This window comes from Hydra vulgaris, chromosome 04 (genome assembly GCF_038396675.1).
Source record: "Hydra vulgaris chromosome 04, alternate assembly HydraT2T_AEP".
NCBI lineage: Eukaryota > Metazoa > Cnidaria > Hydrozoa > Anthoathecata > Hydridae > Hydra > Hydra vulgaris.
Window position 1 is genome coordinate 33392501 of NC_088923.1, and position 18950 is coordinate 33411450.

The 18950-nt window shown below is 26.7% G+C and overlaps 2 protein-coding genes across 2 annotated transcripts in view; both read right to left on the bottom strand.

The window, feature by feature from the left end:
- The window catches only part of LOC100215633 (NBAS subunit of NRZ tethering complex), a 142019-nt gene extending 126291 nt beyond the window's left edge, over positions 1-15728 (bottom strand). Inside the window, exons 1-4 of the mRNA XM_065796126.1 lie at positions 15638-15728; positions 2202-2274; positions 1724-1766; positions 1564-1647 (exon numbers count right to left, since the gene is read on the bottom strand). Of these exons, the coding sequence (XP_065652198.1) occupies positions 1564-1647; positions 1724-1766; positions 2202-2274; positions 15638-15703 (266 nt within the window). The 5' untranslated portion in view covers positions 15704-15728. The remainder of the gene's footprint in view (positions 1-1563; positions 1648-1723; positions 1767-2201; positions 2275-15637) is intronic.
- Positions 15729-16104: 376 nt separating this feature from the next.
- On the bottom strand, positions 16105-17432 carry LOC100204172 (ubiquinone biosynthesis protein COQ9-B, mitochondrial). Its single transcript, XM_065796125.1, has one exon. It carries the CDS (start codon positions 17370-17372, stop codon positions 16422-16424), a length of 951 nt encoding a protein of 316 aa, XP_065652197.1. The 5' UTR covers positions 17373-17432; the 3' UTR covers positions 16105-16421.
- Between the last annotated feature and the right edge of the window lie 1518 nt (positions 17433-18950).

Consider the following 18950-nt stretch of genomic DNA (forward strand, 5'->3'; position numbering starts at 1 on the left):
GATCACAATAACTTTTTTCATCATTTCATTAATGTAATAACATATAATATAGTCCAATATACAAACAATCACTGATAATTATTCCACATCAAGAACAAAGGAGAAAACATGGCTTCAGCTCACAAAAAACTTGGTTATATGCTAAAAATTTGTGCGAATTTGTTTAGAAAACTATTAACATATTGTGAATACTGGTGAAATACTCTGAAAAATTGTGGATTATAATAAAATTGTTGATTATAATTAGAGATGTTCGGACTGATTGACATTTTTCTGTTCGCCCGTGTTCGTACGGTCCGAACCACCGAACCGGTCGAACACCAGCAACAATAATTTTGTCAAACAACCCGGACACCCCAAACACCGGACAGAAAAACTAATGTTGAACCGAACACCAATTGATCACCGAACAGTCATTGAACTAAAAATCTCGAGAATATGGTAACACACAAGACTATGGTAATTTACCTTGCACTCTCTAGCACTTATGTAAAATATCTCTTTTCTTCCCTCAGAACTACAACGGCCTGATGTGTTCCAAATAAGTGGTGGAACTTTAATAGCTTCCACTGCGAAACAATAGCAAAAGTCTTGAAATAATTTAAAGCTGTGGTGAATAATTTGGATTAAAATGGAATAAATTCAAGTGAGATAATAATGCTGAACAAGTCGTACAACCGAACAGTCGAACACTTTCGGAAAAGTCAATCAATTTTAATCAATTTGGCCCAGAAATGCCGGCCCGGTCGGACGCCGAACATGGCGGCCATAAAATTTTTCAATTCAAACCGATCAATCATCTTGTAAATTTTTTTTGACTTGGTCGCACATTGGACACAATTTGGCCCATGTCCGACCATCTCTAATTATAATACAAACATCTATAAGTGTAAACATCTTCAACAGTTAAGTTTGCAGGCAATATATGGAATAATTGTGTATAATATATGTATAATATAAAAAAACATTAATATTTTAATCTAACATTTAGAGGTCTTTTTTGCTATATTACTTTTTTGCTATACAGTAAGATTAAAAAAATTGAAAAATGTTAAGGGAGGGATTTGAACCCTCGGAAATGACACTAAGGATAATGCACTAATTCACAGAGTTATCAAAGATATACATCACTTTCAGAAAACAAACTATATATATATATATATATATATATATATATATATATATATATATATATATATATATATATATATATATATAGATATATATATATATAGAGAGATATAGATAGATATAGATATATATATATATAGAGAGAGAGAGAGAGAGAGAGAGAGAGAGAGAGAGAGAGAGAGAGAGAGAGAGAGAGAGAAATAGAGAGGAAAAAAGAAAAAAAAAAAGTTGGTGAGAAGTAGACCTGCAAAGACCAGCAATTTTAAAAACAGGGTCTGGTGAGCTAGTTACAAATAATATCAGTATTTTTTTTAAATATAAAGGCGGTAAATGTCTGGTATTTTTGCAATCCCTATTAAAATTAGTACAAGATACAAGAATTGCAAGAAAACAAGAGAAAAATTAATAGTGCTTATGTACAACAATAAAAACCTTGATACAGATAAACTCCACTCTAATTTCTTATTAATTAACTGTGCTAGTTGATGTGGTGGACAGCCAAAACTTGTTTGATAACTTAATACACAAAATATAGTTTTTATTAAACAATAGTAGTTTAAATAGTAAAAAAGTAAGAAAAAATTTTTTTTACCGCAATTGCAATTTTAAACTTTTTACTGTATACCAAAAAATACCTAAAAATAAATTTGAAAAAAATTTTTTCAAGACATGACTATCGACAATCGACAAGACATGACTGTCTTCACTAACATCATCATCATTATCATCATCATCATCATCATCATCATCATCATCATCATCATCATCATCATCATCATCATCATCATCATCATCATCATCATCATCATCATCATCATCATCATCATCATCATTATCATCATCATCATCATCATCATAGTCATCATGAACATTACTATTCAATAATGTAAGACATTTCTAAGTAAAAACCACTATAACTTAACTTACTAAGTAAAGCAAAAAATACTAGCAGCATGATATAACAGCAACAGTGAGTAATTCAATAGAAGGTATTAGTAGTAATTAAGACAAGCAGTATAAAAGTAATTCAGTATAAAGTATAAAGAAATAAAAGTAATGTTTTTTGATACCTTCTGTAACTTTCCATAACTTTTTTAATAACGACCCACGATATTGTTTCATGAACTCTAAATCACTGCAATTCTAGTAAAGAAAAAAATATATTTTAGGATTATCATTTCAGGATAAATATATATCACCAGAATTTGTTTACCATGTCAAAAGAGATTTTAAATAATAATAATTAATAAATTAATGTGGAAAATGTATTACTGCATATGAAGAACTTTATTAAGTAATAAAAATCTGATGAGTACACCACTAATCCACATTTTTTGTTGTTTTAAAGTTTATCCACAATATAAGTTATCAATAAAATTAAATTTAAAATGATAGACTGCAGCTGTATTCACATCAATATATTTTAATATCATTGATAAAAACTGTTTTTTAAATAGCTGTTACCTTAATGCAGGGTTCAACACAATGACATAAATACAGCTGCAAAAAATCATATATATACATATATATATCAGCCTTTGGAATTTTTTTTTTTTTTTTTTTTAGATTATTCACCTCCCCAAGGCCCGAGGGGGGCCATTACAGTCGAGGAGGATACTCATTTTTTTTTTTTTTAGTCGTTATTCGTGGTGCAACCCTCTCTCAACTCTTTAACTCCGAAACACGAACCTTGCCGAGCAAGGCCGCTGCGCGGAGAAACTAAGTTGATTAAAATTAGGGTCGGCAATGCAAAATGCCAACCTAACTGCAAGCCTAGAAATGTTTGAGGTCAGAAAAAAATTGCTGACTTCGTTTCTATGTTTTATGGTAAAACCTTTGCTTTTTTTTTTTTGCTGATGCCAACCTTGAGCAGACTAAGATAAATAGAATAATAGCTGATCTTAAGTAGATTAAGGTTATTAAAATAATAGCCGACCTCATTTTACCTAATTCTGAGGGCTGATATATATATATATATATATATATATATATATATATATATATATATATATATATATATATATATATATATATATATATATATATATATATATATATATATATATATATATTAGTGATGTACTGATTAATCGGCATCAGTATCGGCCACTATTTGCACAATCGGTATCAGCATCGGCCTCATTTTCCGATTTTCCAATCGATGGCATTTTGTTATTTTCATCCTGCATTATGATAATAATTAAATAATAAATAAACTAAACTTTATGCATTACTTAGAATTTTTTTGATAAATTTTTATTTTGACTTTGTTTACAGGCAATATTATTTATTCTTAAGATGATGTTTATAAGCTTTAATCTAACACCTGAATGTACTTATACTTTTACTACCATTGTGTTGATTTTAGAATAATTTTATTTTGCGTTGTTCTATTGTTATACTTAAAAGTAACCTATTTAAGCATTGTTATCTATATGTGTTCAAGTATAGGCTACTATATTTATATATTTTTATTTGTTATTTTTGTTTTATTTAAATTTACCTCCCCAAGGCCACTGCGATCGAGGAGGCTACTTTAGATTTGGCTACAACCCTCTTAACTTTATAACTCCGAAACAAAAACCTTGACAATAAAGGCCGCTACGTCGAGAAACAAGTTTAGCGTGGTACTACCAGGGACATGGTGGGGATAGAACATCACAAAATAAAATAATTATAAAAACAACTTAATTATCTAAAAATAGTTTAGATATCTAAACAACACATAATTGTTGTTTAGATATCTAAGTTCCTATTAAATTAATAAAGAATTCTAAGTATAAGCTTATGATAGTACCATTTTCTTTTTAAAAATGAAATGAAAAGGGTTCCTCGAAAATTGTATTTATTTTTTGAAAGTTTACTTTTTATAGTAAAAAAAACAAAAAATATATATTTTTTAACTGAGTTTTTCATACCTTTTAAAATAATGGTTTGACTCTAATTTGAGTCCAACTATTTGTTTACCAGTACTGATTCCATGAAAAAGATTACATGATTTAAAGTTGTATGGTTTTATATTTTCAAAATTTTAATAGTTAGTTAATTCATCGGTATCGGCATCGGTATCGGCCTTTTCCCATCCATCGGCATCAGCCAAAAAAGTGCTATCGGTACATCACATATATATATATATATATATATATATATATATATATATATATATATATATATATATATATATATATATATATATATATATATATATATATATATATATATAGGCCGGAGTAAATGAGTGCGAGAGTGGAGAAAAGCTCTCCTTAAACGAACAGGGGAAGCCATGCGAGTTGCTCCTTAAAACAGCTTCTTACAAGAGCTTTTAGTTTTTGCACAAGCTATCTGTTTATTCATGGAAAAAATTGCTTATTAAATACAAAATTTGTTTTTATACTTGTTACAAGCAAGGGTGCGACAAATTGTTTTTTTTTATTAAACATTTTTATAATGAATGTTCATATCTTTATTTAATGACAAATGTCTAATTTAAGAGATATATGTCATATAAGGAAGTTTTATTTTTAATCAGTATTTATTCTAGCTAATATGTTATTAGATATATCAAAGATACTTATTCAATTTTTATTTCTTCAAAACAATTTTTTAAACATTTGCAAAGTGCGCACAAATTAATGATAATTAATATGCAATGACCTAATGATTGTAAATTGTTATCCATTGATACTAAATAATGAATTTTTCTCAATTTAGTTCCCTAAATTTATTTACAAATAAAAAAAAGTATAAACTTGAAGAAATTAAAAAAAAAGGAGCTAAAATTAAAAGTTGTTTTGACATTTCTTTTTTAAAACTTTTAAAAATAATATCATATTAAGTATTTAATGATAAGTTAATAAAAATATTATATTATTGTGTTGCTAAACGCACAAAAAAAAATAAAAATATAATAAACATAATTTTATATATTATTAGATTATATTTATTTCAGCAAAACTTAAAAATTCTTTTCAAAATTTTTAAAAGTGTTTTTAATATGCAAATAAGCATATTTTACTTTTCTTTAAGAAAAATAAGAAAATTAAAAAAAAAAAAAAGCACACTATAGAAAAAAACAATCGTATTGTTTAAGCATGGTTTCTTTTAAAGTAATTGCAACTGCATTCATTTTAAGTAAAATTTTGCTCGCTATTGTTAATGCATGCAAAAACCATGCTAAAACATAACTACTTCCTTTGGTAGCATACTTAGTTATTTTACTTAAAAGTAACGCTATTGAAGGTAGTAATTATTTTTTAGCATGGTTAAAGCATGGTTTAGCATCTTATAACGCCTTTAAAATGCATTTTTAATTTAAGTAACTAATTGTTTTTTATTATAAATATGTTTTTTTTATGATAAATAAAAAAACTATCAACTGCATGATTTGAAAAGAAATTGTTGAATTAATGCACTCATTTTTAAAAGTTTTAAGCAAATGCCAACATTTCCTTATGCAAAAATAAAGAAACATGACGTTCGTTTTTCTGTCTTTTTTTTAACAAACATTTTCACATTTGTAGATTTGTTCATTTATTGCAGCATATAAAAATTCTTTAAATGAGCTTTTTTTTGCTGAGGTTATTTTTCGAGATGAGATTGTTTTTACTGTTTATAAAAAAGCAGTAAACCATTTTTGGAGAGTGTGGGCGAGAGCTAAAGCTCTTGTTCCTTACTGAGGCTTTTATATATATATATATATATATATATATATATATATATATATATATATATATATATATATATATATATATATATATATATATATATATATATATATATACATATATATATATATATATATATATATACATATATATATATATATATATATATATATATATATATATATATATATATATATATATATATATATATATATATTATATATATATATATATTAGGGTGTTTCATATTTTATCGATTTTTGAAATTGAACTTGAACCTTGATTTATAAATTAACCATTTATATAAAAATGCGATTAACCAAAATAAAGTTTTTAAAATTTTTAGGGTCCCTGCCAGCCCAATTTTGGTCCTAATTTGTTGGGTGTTTTAAACGCCTGCCTTAAAACCTGTATATTTGATCAGAAAACATTATTTTAAAATGTAAAAGTAACAACTACTCCAACAATCTGTTAAAAAATTAACAACTACTTTCCAATTTTAAGACAAAGTATTTTAAATACTTTGTCTTAAAATTGGAAATGCACTGGGAATACTAATAACAAGTAGTCTTCTAAAATATTTGTTCAAGTATCATTCAAAATGGCTAAATTACAAGTTAGGATTTATTTGAAGAAAAAAACTGATAGAAAACTTAACTCAAATAACTTTTGCAACAAATAAATAATTAATTCTTAACTTTTAACTTTAAAGATTTTTAAAAGAATTAACAAAATAATTAAAATAACAGTTTTTACTTTAAAAATTAAAATTAAAGTTTTGATTTGAATACTCTTACTAATCTGTATCATTTTTTTTATTATTTATTATTTTTTTATTATTAATTATTATTATGTTTGTTTAATTATTATCATGTTTGTTTAATTATTATTACATCTACATTTGAAATAGGTGATTTTTCCGATTAACTTTTGATTAAATTAAAAAACATTTCTTATTACAAAACAATAAAACAAATGTAGCAACAGTACTTCGATTGCCGTGATGATAACATGTGTTAATGGCATGTTATTATAAATGTGTCATTATTTTTTAATTTCATTTAATTTTTTTTTTTTATATTACAAATTATTATATACGTTGAAAAAATTATTATATATGTTTGTAGAGATAATATTACCCATATTTGGCTGGGGTCAGGGCCCCGGTCACTTTCTATATGGGAGTACATTGACCAGTTTAAGACTTTTTCCAATTTTGTTGCTAAACTTGCAGTGGTTAACAATGTTTCTGAAAGATCTATTAAAGTTGTTTCAGACTTTGTAAATAATGTTTACAATGAAGAAAATCGTCAGGAGCTACTACTTGCTATTCACCAAAGGAGAGAAAACTTTCATGAAGCAAAGACGAAGATTTACAACTAGCAAATGAAGCAATTGCAAAGTAAATAAAATAATTTTTAAATGATACCGTTTGTTTGATGACAAAATGTTTAATTAGAAATATAATTTTTTAATATTTTGTAATACTGAAACATTTCATTCGTTTTTTGTTTTTTTTATTATTTTTTACTAAAAAAAACTTAACAACTATACAATGAGAATCATTTCAAGTTGAAGATCTTTCACATATGTTTAATCTTGAGGCAACAAAACTAATAACAACAATACTCTCATCAACCACATTGCAATGAGCACTCTAAATCTATTTATCTTAAAAAGAACAAAAAGAAATAAAAGAATTATTAATAAGCTCTTTATTACTAAGTTCAATTAATACTTAGTTCAAGATCAGGTTACCTCCAAGGATCATATAGAATTTTTTTAATGACCTATGCAGAGCCATAACTACTGGGTGGGCCAGGGTGGACTAGACCCTGCCCCAAAATATTTCATTTTCTTGAAAAATGTTTTTTAAGGCAAATTATTTCAAAAATTTTGAAAATAATGACCTTAAAACTTGGATATTGTGGAAATCTCTAGCCCCTAAACCCTCAATATCAAATTGTTTATCAATATATATTCAGGATATTAGTCATAAAAAAATATTATACAGTGTTTTCATGATATTGGAAATTTAGGTGTTGGTTGGCCAATAAAAAAGCAAAATTAAAAAAAAGGCATATCCTGCATTTGAAAAAAAAGGACAAGGTAACCATGGCTCAGACTCACGGTTTATACTAGCAAATTAAGGTTCCAAATCAAGTACATAAATTTAACATTATTTGACATAAATACCTTTAGAATAATTTTTTTTCTTTTTCTTTTGATATTTAATATTCTTAGCAGGAATAAAGAAATTTTTTTACTCTAAAAATGTTAGATTGAATTATTTAACTTGTTTCATCCTGAGCAATCTTCTAAAGCTTTTCCATATCATTATATTAGAGAGAAAACAAGAAAGAAGGACAATCGTTTGCAATTCAACTTTAAATAAATTTGATACAATTTGATAATTTGATCTATTTTAATTGCATACATCGATTTTAAATCCATTAATTTAGATACATTGTCTTCTTTTATATTTACTTTTATATTATTGTTAAAAAAAAAAATGCTTAATAGTATTAATTTATTTATTTGAGATCTTTTTAATCTTTTTGAGAGTGTAACTTTTTAAACAGCTGAAACGACTTTTAATTGATTACTGTCTGGAAAAACACTATATATTGTATGGAAAGTTATCAAATATTCAAGTTTTTAAATACTTAAAAATTTTAAAACTAAAAGGTTTACTTAAAAATACTTAAATAAAATTTTTTGAACTTTTTTACATAGATGGTAATATTTTTGTTCATCTAATTTTATATTATAATTTTATTCATTAAATTATTTTTATGTGTAAATTTTAAACAAACTTATAGTGATTTAAAATTACATTAAATATGATATTGAAGGCTTTAAAATGTCGTCAGCAATAAGCAATAAAACTTTTTTAAATCGATAGCTTAGATATCAGATCGATAAAAAACCTTAAAACCTTGTTTGGCTTGCCAATTTGGGTCAAATAAAATGTGAGTTAAAAGAACATTTAGAATTAATTTGAATAAGCAACAAAGGCATTTAAGTGGCAGACTATATCATTTATATGGCAGACTATATCATTTATTAAAAAATTATTGCTGCACTTTAACTTGCGTTATAAAAAAAAAGTTAAACTTACATTTAGTGCAAACTTTTTATGCAGTCTTGGAACATGTTTATTTGAAACTTAATTTTGAGTAAAAAAAAAATGTTTAGGAAAGAAAACCGAAAAAACGGTAAAAGATTACTACATCTGTCCAACAACATCTATAAAATAGTCCAAGATCATCGATACCAGAAATGCGGAATCCCAAAAAGGACTCCAGATTTGAAAGTCACAAAAAGATTATTTCACCCTAGTTTTTGGTAACCAGGAGCTCTAAAAATATAAATAAGTTTATGGACTACTAATAGGAAAAAAATTAAGACTTTTAGATTAGAGGAACAATCATTTTTTGAACCTGGAGTCTTAAGGTATAATGGCACCAATGAATCCGGGTTTAAAAACAATAAGTTTGGGGCTTAAAAACAACAGTTTTAAGTCATTAAATCTCATGAATTTAATGAGATTTAATGACTTAAAAACAACAGCTTTAAGTCATTAAATCTCATTAAATCTCAAACATGTTTAGAGCTTCTGGACACTACAGACTTGGAAAAAGTAGAGATATAAAGCCGGAGTCCTTTTGGGACTCCGCACCCCTGATCTATACACTTTTTTCCAAGCAACATCTTTAGAAAGATATAACTACATCTGGTAATTTTTCTCTAAATCCAATAACATCTGGAAGAATTTTCTCCAGATGTAGTTTCATATGAAAAAATTTCTATATGTAACTACATTTGGTTAAAATAATGCATTATCAGTTTGTTTGTTTTTCCAGATGTAATTACATCCGAAAAAAAACCTATATGTAACTACATCTGATTAAAATAATGCATTATTAGTTAATTTTTTTTTCCAGATGTAGTTACATCTGAAAAAATTCCTATGTGTAACTACATCTGGTTAAAATAATGATTATTAGTTAATACTTTTTTCCTGATGTAATTACATCTCAAAAAAAATCCTACAAGTAACTACATCTGATCAAAATAATGCATTATTAGTTAATTCATCATAAAAATAAACTTATCTTAAAATCTACAGATGTAGTTGCACAGATGTTATTACAATTTGATAATTTAAAAGATGTAACTAAATCTGTAAAATCCATAGATATAGTTGCACAGATGTTATTACACTTTGATAATTTAAAAGATGCAACTACATCTGTAATATTCATTAAATTTTTGCACAGATGTTATTAGACACCAATGAAATTTTAGATGTTGTTGGACAGATGTTTTTAGTCATCAATGAAATTTCAGATGTTATTGGACAGATGTTGTTATACCTCATTATATTTACAGATGTTGTTAGGACAGATGTTATCAGACATGGCAAAAATTGATGTTGTTACCCTGACCCAAAAAAACATTGCGATAAAAATGAGCTAACTTTATTTTTAAAATAAATAAAATTAAAATAAAACAATATTTAGTAATATTTTCAGCTTAACTGTCAAACAAATTTGATAGTTAAGTTAAACCCAAGCATTAACTTTAATTTTAAAAAACTTATATCTATTTTTTTAATCAGAATTGAACTAAATATTTTTCAAATCAAAATTAATTTTTTTTTTCTTATCAGATTAAAGTTAAACATTTTTATCAAATTAGTTTCAAATTAAATCATATATTTTTTATCAGAATTAATTTATATAATTATGATCTTTGCTTCAAGCTTAAAGTATTAGAGTTTTTCAAGCGAAAAAATCAATAATTACAATAAAAATTATAAACTAAAAATTAAAATTTAATATAAAATAAAGATTAATTAAAATTTAACTTTTCTTTCAGTATTAATTTATTTTTTATTATTAAATATAAATTTGGGTAAATTTTCTTTATTGGAATCAAAAGTTGTATAAATATTCTTGTACTCGCAAGATTATAAATAAAAGTTTTTATTATATATATTTCTTTTATGGGTTTTTTTACAGTTCATTTAATTACTTCATATACATGAAAAAATTGTTTTCAACTATAAACAATTTTGTTTTCTGTTACTAAATATTTCGATAAAATAATTAGCTAAATAGAAATTCAGTTTTCGCAGTTTTTATAGCGCTTGTATCTAACATAATTATGATTCAAACTTTTGTAACAAACTTTTTTACATAATCGTTATTTAAAAATTTATGTAGTTTTTTACAAAATTAATTACTTCTTATATCTTACTGCTTCTAGAATTTTCCCTTCAATTTAAAAGTTAAAAAATGATAAAAAGTTCCTTAATAGAAATTACTCTAAGGGTACATAAAATTGCTCAACACGTATTGCCAACACATACTCCAAGGGTACATAAAATTGCTCAACACGTATTGCCAACAAATTGTTGGCAGCTTAAAGTTTTAAAACAATGCCTGATAAACAGGGTTCGAATTAACCCAAAAAAATCAAATCACAAAAAGAAATTTTTTTTTTCGTGATTAGGGTAAGTTGGCAGATTTCGGGTAGTTTGATAAACATATGCGCAAAAGTCATTAAATCTAAACAACAGCTTCCAGGAGAATAATGTTGTTAATTCAGACAGCTGATTGAATTATTTTCAAGTACTAATTTAGGAAACAAATAATATATTTTTTTTATTTAATTGTTTTCATTTTGAAATTTTTATTGGACGATTTGCACAACTTCATGCAAGTTGATAAAGTAAAATTTAATTTCATGCATTCTGTTTAAATGTTAAATTTAGCAGATTTGTTCAAGATGCAAAGATGCAAAATTCTTTTTTTCTTCTTCTAGTAATTAAATATTCTATATTTAGGTTTAAAGCCAGTGCTGAAAATAAAAACAATGTGAGACCCGTGGGGTCAATATGTATGTATGGGTTCAGCAAGCAAGCAAGCCTTTTTTATTAGCCTGTTTAACTTAAAAGACTTTAGACTTAAAAACTAATTTGGATTATAATAGTTTAAAGAACTCTAGAGAAATTTTTTTGGGGTAAACCTCTTACCAGAATACAGTTAATTTATTTCAAATTCAATCTTAGAGTCAGGTTCAGAGACTAGGCTTCTTTTGGGAGAAGCCATTGACACATTTTCTTATTTCAGTGTATTTTCACTCACTTTTTTTTACACCCTTCTCTTCATTTTGTTGCTTTTTTTTTTTTAACATCTTGCTGATTTAAAAAAAAATTGATTCCACGGACAGCATGAAGTATCCTAACAAGCATCTTTGGATCTTTTCTGCTTATTATGACATTTTTAAAAATTTTTAAATAGTTTTGTATATAGAAAATACTGCCGATTCTCCTTATTTAATGAAGCCGATAGTTCAAGGGAAAAGTTATTAATACTGGGTGGTGCTGTAGTGGTCAAATTTGATGCAGAAAGCACAGAGTCATTATCCCCAGAGTAATTTGATTCTCCAAGTATTAAATTATCAGATTCTGTAGTTGTTGGGATAACTGAGATATACTGTGCAAGTTTGACACAATCTATGTTCTTTCTGATATTGCTATATGTACTAGAAGTATAGATATTGGATTTTTATATTATTTGTATTTTTATAGTAGCTGTAGCGTTTTTTGTAGTTTTATTTGGATATCTGCATTACAATTGGGCAATAATTTGGGTGCGGAAATGCTATTTTTATTTATATTAGTATGCAACCACTTATACATGTTCCATTCCCGACCTGAAGCAGTCACATCACCTTCAACGTCATAACCCTCTTCTAATCGTCTTCGATATGTTACCAGGACATTCAATGGTAATAGTGATTCCATTTTTTTAGAACACCTCAAAAAAGTAAACATTTTACTTAAGGATACAGAGGAAGGTGACAAAGGGGACAAAAACAGTCGCGTTGCCAAAGAAGAATCTATAAGCTTTGTATAATCAAGCGCCTCTGAATTAAATAGAATAAGACTACACTTCTTGAATCCTGATACAGAGTTTTTTGGTTTACCTTTTGCTTTTTCCAAGCAATGTCAAAAACTGAAAAAAAGTTTACTTTTGTCATTGCCATGTTAGGAAACTGATTGCTAAAATATTTTAAAGCTTTGATCCAATATGTTTTTAGCTCTCCATATACTGAAACATAAGGGCTGCATCTGATGGCTAGCATGAGCTGGAAGACAATGCAAAATAATTCCATTATTTTGACATAACTCGCTGATGCTGACATTCATATGCATTGCGTGTCAGTTTATAAAAACAATTATGGGAAAAGTAACATATTCCTTTATTGATAAATAGAAATTATTTGCCAACCGTGAAAAAAAAAAAATTGCTAAAATAATTTTTAGTTAGAAGTTTATATTCTGTGTTAACAACATATAAGATATAAATAGAAACATTTATATGGCTAATTTTTGTGATTCTTTGAGTATATTAAGTAAATTTAATAGAAAGTAACTGTAAGTTAGTATAGTAACATAACTGGTTGTTTTGATTTAGTTTAAAGCTAAATTTACTATGATATACTTTATCCATTCAGTAAATTAAACTAAATATAACTTTAAAATAATATTGGCTTCCACGCAGAGATTTAAAGTAATTTAAATTCAAAAGCGCTGTTGAATAAAATCTCTGTTGAATAAAATCTCTGTGCATGAGAGCAAAGATCACACTTCTATTCAAAAGATAAATTTAGCGTGACATACTTTATGACTCCTAATAAAAAACATAAAAACATTACTTTAAAGAATGCTAAATTAAAAAAGAAAAAACAAATCGTAAAAATATTTTTTTTAAGAAAAAACTAATTGCAACTAATGTGGAAAAACTAATGTGAAAAGCAATTGCGATATGTCTAATTCGAGCCTTGGATATAGATATATATATATATATATATATATATATATATATATATATGCCAGTATTTAATAAATAGTAAATGTATTCATAAATATATAATGTATAAAATATTACAAATTTTTTCGTAGCATCTGCTATTAATCCCTGCTAAATCTTATAATTTTTTGAGGGCCTGGGCCAGGTTTGTAAAAAGTTCTTTTTTTTAGCTTGGACCAGAGCCAGGTAGAGTAGAGAGAAGAGAAAGGTAAGGGTATGTAAGTTTAAGCTTTAGAGTCACAAAATTGAAACCAAATGAGTCTGTGCACTTATTGGATAACACACTATTTAACAGCTATTAAAATCTGTTAGCTGTTTAAACTGAGTATTAAAAAGTAAAAATTTTTTTATATTTTAATCTTGTAAACATAAATTCATACTTCACAAAAGCTATATTTTCATCACAGTTATTTTAGACTGACAAGCTTATTTAAAATATACATAATTGTAATAAACACTGCATTTATCAAGTTATAATACATGGTTTGAATCAGAGGTCAGTAATAAATGGTAATCCAAGAGGCCGTATAGATGTGGACTCACAAAGAGGGTTGTCATTTAATAATATAAGGATTTTGAAAATGCTGTTTTAGCCAGTCTTTCTCATAAAAGGCGTGGGGTCACAGATCTTACAAGAATTCTTACAAGAAGCACATTTTTTTAGGGTACTTAAAAAATGCACTGAAAAAACTAAAGTATACTTTAACTAAAATTAAAAAAATAAATAAACTATAAACTGAAAAAAGTTATAAAAACTTATAAAAAAAAACTAAAACTAAACAAAAAAATAAAAATCTTAACAAATGACAAAATAAATACAAGATAAACAAGAAAAAATAAAAGCATAAAATTTATTTTTATAAATTTTTTTAATTTATTTTAATTTAAAAGTGTTTTACTTCATAGAATTTAGAAAAGATTGAAGCTTTGTAGTTCCAAGATTAATTACTTTGAAACTTTTAAATATATAAAAAATTTGAATATTTAATTTTTTTTTGATACCTACTAAACAAATAAAAGATTTTTTTTAAATGATACACTAAAAGGATTAGAAATTGCATAAAAGGATTAGAAATTGCAATAACAAACAAACAGTTGAACCTTGTGAAAATTTATTAGCTTTAATATTGTATTTTGTGAAAGTTTAGCTTTAATATTGTATTTTGTGAAACTTTAAAGTTATTAATTTAGACGCTTTTAAATCAAAAATTTCTCTAAAATCCACAAGCCACTGCAAGCCCCAATACTCAAAAGATGACATTGAATAATTAAATAAAAGTTTAGCAACACAATGACTTCTTTATTATTTGATAATAAAATTGAGTCTCAAACCTAACGATTTTTTATTAAGAAATTTATTAAAACTTTAAAATAAATGCTTTTTTAACATTATTTTATTTTGATTTGTTTTGTAACAGTTATATTTTAGAACAATTTAATGTCTAATAATGGTCTATTCAGATCTAACTACTATTCTATTTAGAACTAAATACAACAAAGAAGGATAAATAATATTAAGCTACTTGTTATTTATGTTTTAAATGAAGTGACTTCTAAAACAAATTTAATCAAATTATTTTGATTTCTAAATTTCCCATATCAAAAGTTCAAGAAATTTACTGAAAGGAAACGAAAAAATGGTTTGACTTAACAAAGTTCAAGTTATCAGAGGTTCAACATAATCAGAGATTTTTATTAGTAATCAGTTAGACGATTTCAAGGGACCAAATAAAACAGTTTGAGATAACAGAAGTTCAAGTTAACCGGTATTCGACTTACCAGGAATTAACTGTATCAGCCATTAAAAGCTATTTCTTTTCATTCAATTTATGCTCATGTAAAAACTTGTTTTATATGTATCAAAAACAATATATAACTAATTATCCTTACATTTATCAAAAAACTTTATACTTAATTATTCTTAGATTTATCAAAAACAATATATAACTAAATTACCACTGTTACAGGATCTTGAACCCATTCATCATGAACAATAAGATCATACAAAATCTGCTCATCCATAATAAATCTTTAGTTATCCTAAAAATATATAGTTACAATTAGTATTGACTAATAAAAAGTATAAATTTGATTCATAACAATTTAAAAAAATAATAATATAGTTAATTTTCTTTTATTGAATATGCCTATTTATCATATAACTACTTTATTAAAAAGTTCTTCATCATTTAACATTTATGTTAATTTATTATTTTATTATTATATTAAATAAATAATAATTTTAAAAATATTAATATCTTAATAAATAATGACTGTATTCATAAGACTTTTATAATTAAAACCACTCTTTATTTCATGTACACTTCAATGAAGATACCCATCAGTATATTATTATAAAAAAAAGTTTGCATTTTTCAGTTTGGTATAGGCTGCTATAAAAACTAGTATATAGAAAAAACATATGGTCTTAACTGTACTTTATTATCATGCAGATTCACATACATTTATGCTCATATTAAATAGTTAAACTTTAACAAAAAAAAGAAAAAAAAAGCTTTATAAATGCTATAAACTTGCCACAATAAAAATGCACAAAAACATTGTTATGAAAACAACTTTAAAAAAAATATAATATGGTATTATTCACAATAGGAGACATATACAAACAACTTTACAGTAAGAAGCACTAAAGCAGGCTTTTTAGCATGAACAAACCAATTTACTATTAAACACAAATAAAACTACTTTTTGAACTTTAAACAAAAAAAATCATAATATTTCATCTATTGGATTTATTGTTTATCCCAATAATATTTTGAGCTGTTGTTATACCAGCACAAAAAAATGAAAATGTGCCCGATAAAAACTCTTCAAATGAATGTTTGAATTTCTCTAAATTTTTTACTTCCTTCATTCGATTATGTAAAAATGTCCATGTGTTAACAAAATCTTTTGATCTGTCATTCAATAGATAAATTTCTGTTGCAATATATATAGCTGATAATGTTGCTCGCTTGGAATACCAACTCATATCAGTAGAGGTATCTCCCGCATAATACCAAATTTCATCCATTAAATGAGCTCCTAATTGAATACATTCTGGTGCTGCAATAGGAGAAGCCATTAATTTCATTGCTTGAGGCCAACTATCAATATATGGAATAATCATTTGTAAACGAGTTTTTATTGCAAACTCTATGAACTCAGCTTGACTCATTTTATTATCTACCGATCTATTTTTTGCAATTGAAGCTAACTGCATAGAGAGAGAACTGTTACATTCTTCGATAAAGTGTAATACTAAATCAGTACCACCTCTTTTAAAAATGCCTGCTGCACTTACAGATAAATCAAGTTCTTTAACTGCCTCATCAATATTTGTCACAGTCCAGCCATATTTAGGAACATATTGAAGAGCTACATTTAGGATTTGTGCATTTATATCGTCATCGCTGAATATGTTATTTTCACCTTGATTACTATTAGAATCGCTAAAATTACTTGTTTGATCAAATTTTAAAGTATTTGAAACGCTTAATGGATCAACTTTTTCACCATTAATTTCATTTAATTTAGAGTTGCTAAAATTTTCACTGCCAATATTTGTTTCCTCTTTTTTTGATTTCAACCAACAACTTTTCGAACTGATACATCTAGACACATTTAAACAACGAATAAAACGAGGTGAACGAAGCAAATGAAAAGTTGAAAAGTAAATGTTTGAAGACATTTGCTTGCAGTATCGACAAAATAACGCAGGTACGTTCCCGGAAGAATTTTACTTTCGTTATCTCTAACTTTTTTTTTTATTATTTACTTGCCCCGTAAAACATCGCGTAAAGCTGTAGCTTCTGAATTACTAAGTTACTTACCGGAGTTGTTAAGTCCTTGGCCTTGGGCTCGACCTTACCTTAAGACCAAAAATTAAGGCCTTGACCTTGGCCTTGAAACCGTTGAACTCGTCCTTGAAAACTTTGGCTATAGCCTCGATTGTTTTGACCTTGGCCTTCAAAGTAAAATACATAAAACTAATGGATTAAAAGTTTTCAGTCTTTATTTTTATGTATTCTTGTTTTCGGCTTTCATATATATCTATAAGTATATATTGTTTATTGGCTTCGTTAAATTCTGCACATAAACTTGGTTTATTTTTACAACATGTGGTTTTATAGCCACAGCAATTGTTACTATAAAACCGCATGTTTTATAAAAACAATTGTTTAACCTACAGAGTTGTTAATAATTAGCCTTAACGTAACGTAAAAATTTAAGTCTTTGATCTTGAAAATGTTTGCGTAACTTTGAAACTCTTATTCTTGGCCTTGACCCTAAAACTCATGGCCTTAGCCTTGTCCTTGGCCTTGTAACATGTGGCCTTGGCCTTAGCCTTTTGGCCTTGTTAACAACTCTGTTACTTTCTACATCTGAGATACTTTCACACTAAATAACCTCAGGTTATTTATTTTATTTGTTTTTTTAAACGTCTTCGCTTCCAACAAGGCTGAAAGCAACCATTAATTAGAGTTGGAAGTTACTGGAAGAGAAAAGATGAAGATTGTTGAGCAAGAAAACAACTGACGGAAGACTTAAAGGATTGCAAATTATATGAATCAGGAAAGCAAGATGAAGGAAGCGAATTCCAAAGAACTGATGCTCGAGGAAAAAAACTAGACGAAAAAGAGTTCTTAGAGCACTTAGAAACAGTCACAGGAAAAGGATGAGACTTAATTGAATGACGAGTAACACGAGAATGAACTTTAGAAGATGGCACAAGAGATGCTAGCCCTTTAAAACAGGGCCAATTATAGTATTTGTAGAAAAGAGAACGAGAAGCAATGTTACGATAATGTGATAATGTTTGTAGGTTGGCTGCAAGAGCAGGATCAACTATGTTTACGATGCGTTTTTGCACCTTGTCTAAAAGAGAAAGGACATCATTAGAAGATCCGCCCTAGATATGGCAACAGTATTCCATACAAGGCCGGATTTGAGATTTATAGAGATAGAGAATAGAATCCAGAGTAAGAAAGTGTTGAGCTCGGTAAAGAGATGCAACTTTAACAGATGCTAAATTTGCAACTAATTTGATTTATGGTTTCCAAGAAAGATTGGAAGTAAGAGTTAATCCTAGAAGATCAAGAGTAGATGACTCATGGATCACTGTTCATAAATATAGGAAGATCTAAATTATTGCGATAACGATTAGCTATAAAAAATTGAGTTTTATCTGAATTGAAGTTCATCAGCCACTCTGAGCCAAATGCTGTAGCAGAAGTGAGATCCTTTTCAAGCTCAAATGCCCCCTCCA

Coding starts and splice junctions, on each gene's coding strand:
- LOC100204172 (XM_065796125.1), bottom strand. CDS start 17,372: ATGTCTTCAAACATTTACTTTTCAACTTTTCATTTGCTTCGTTCACCT.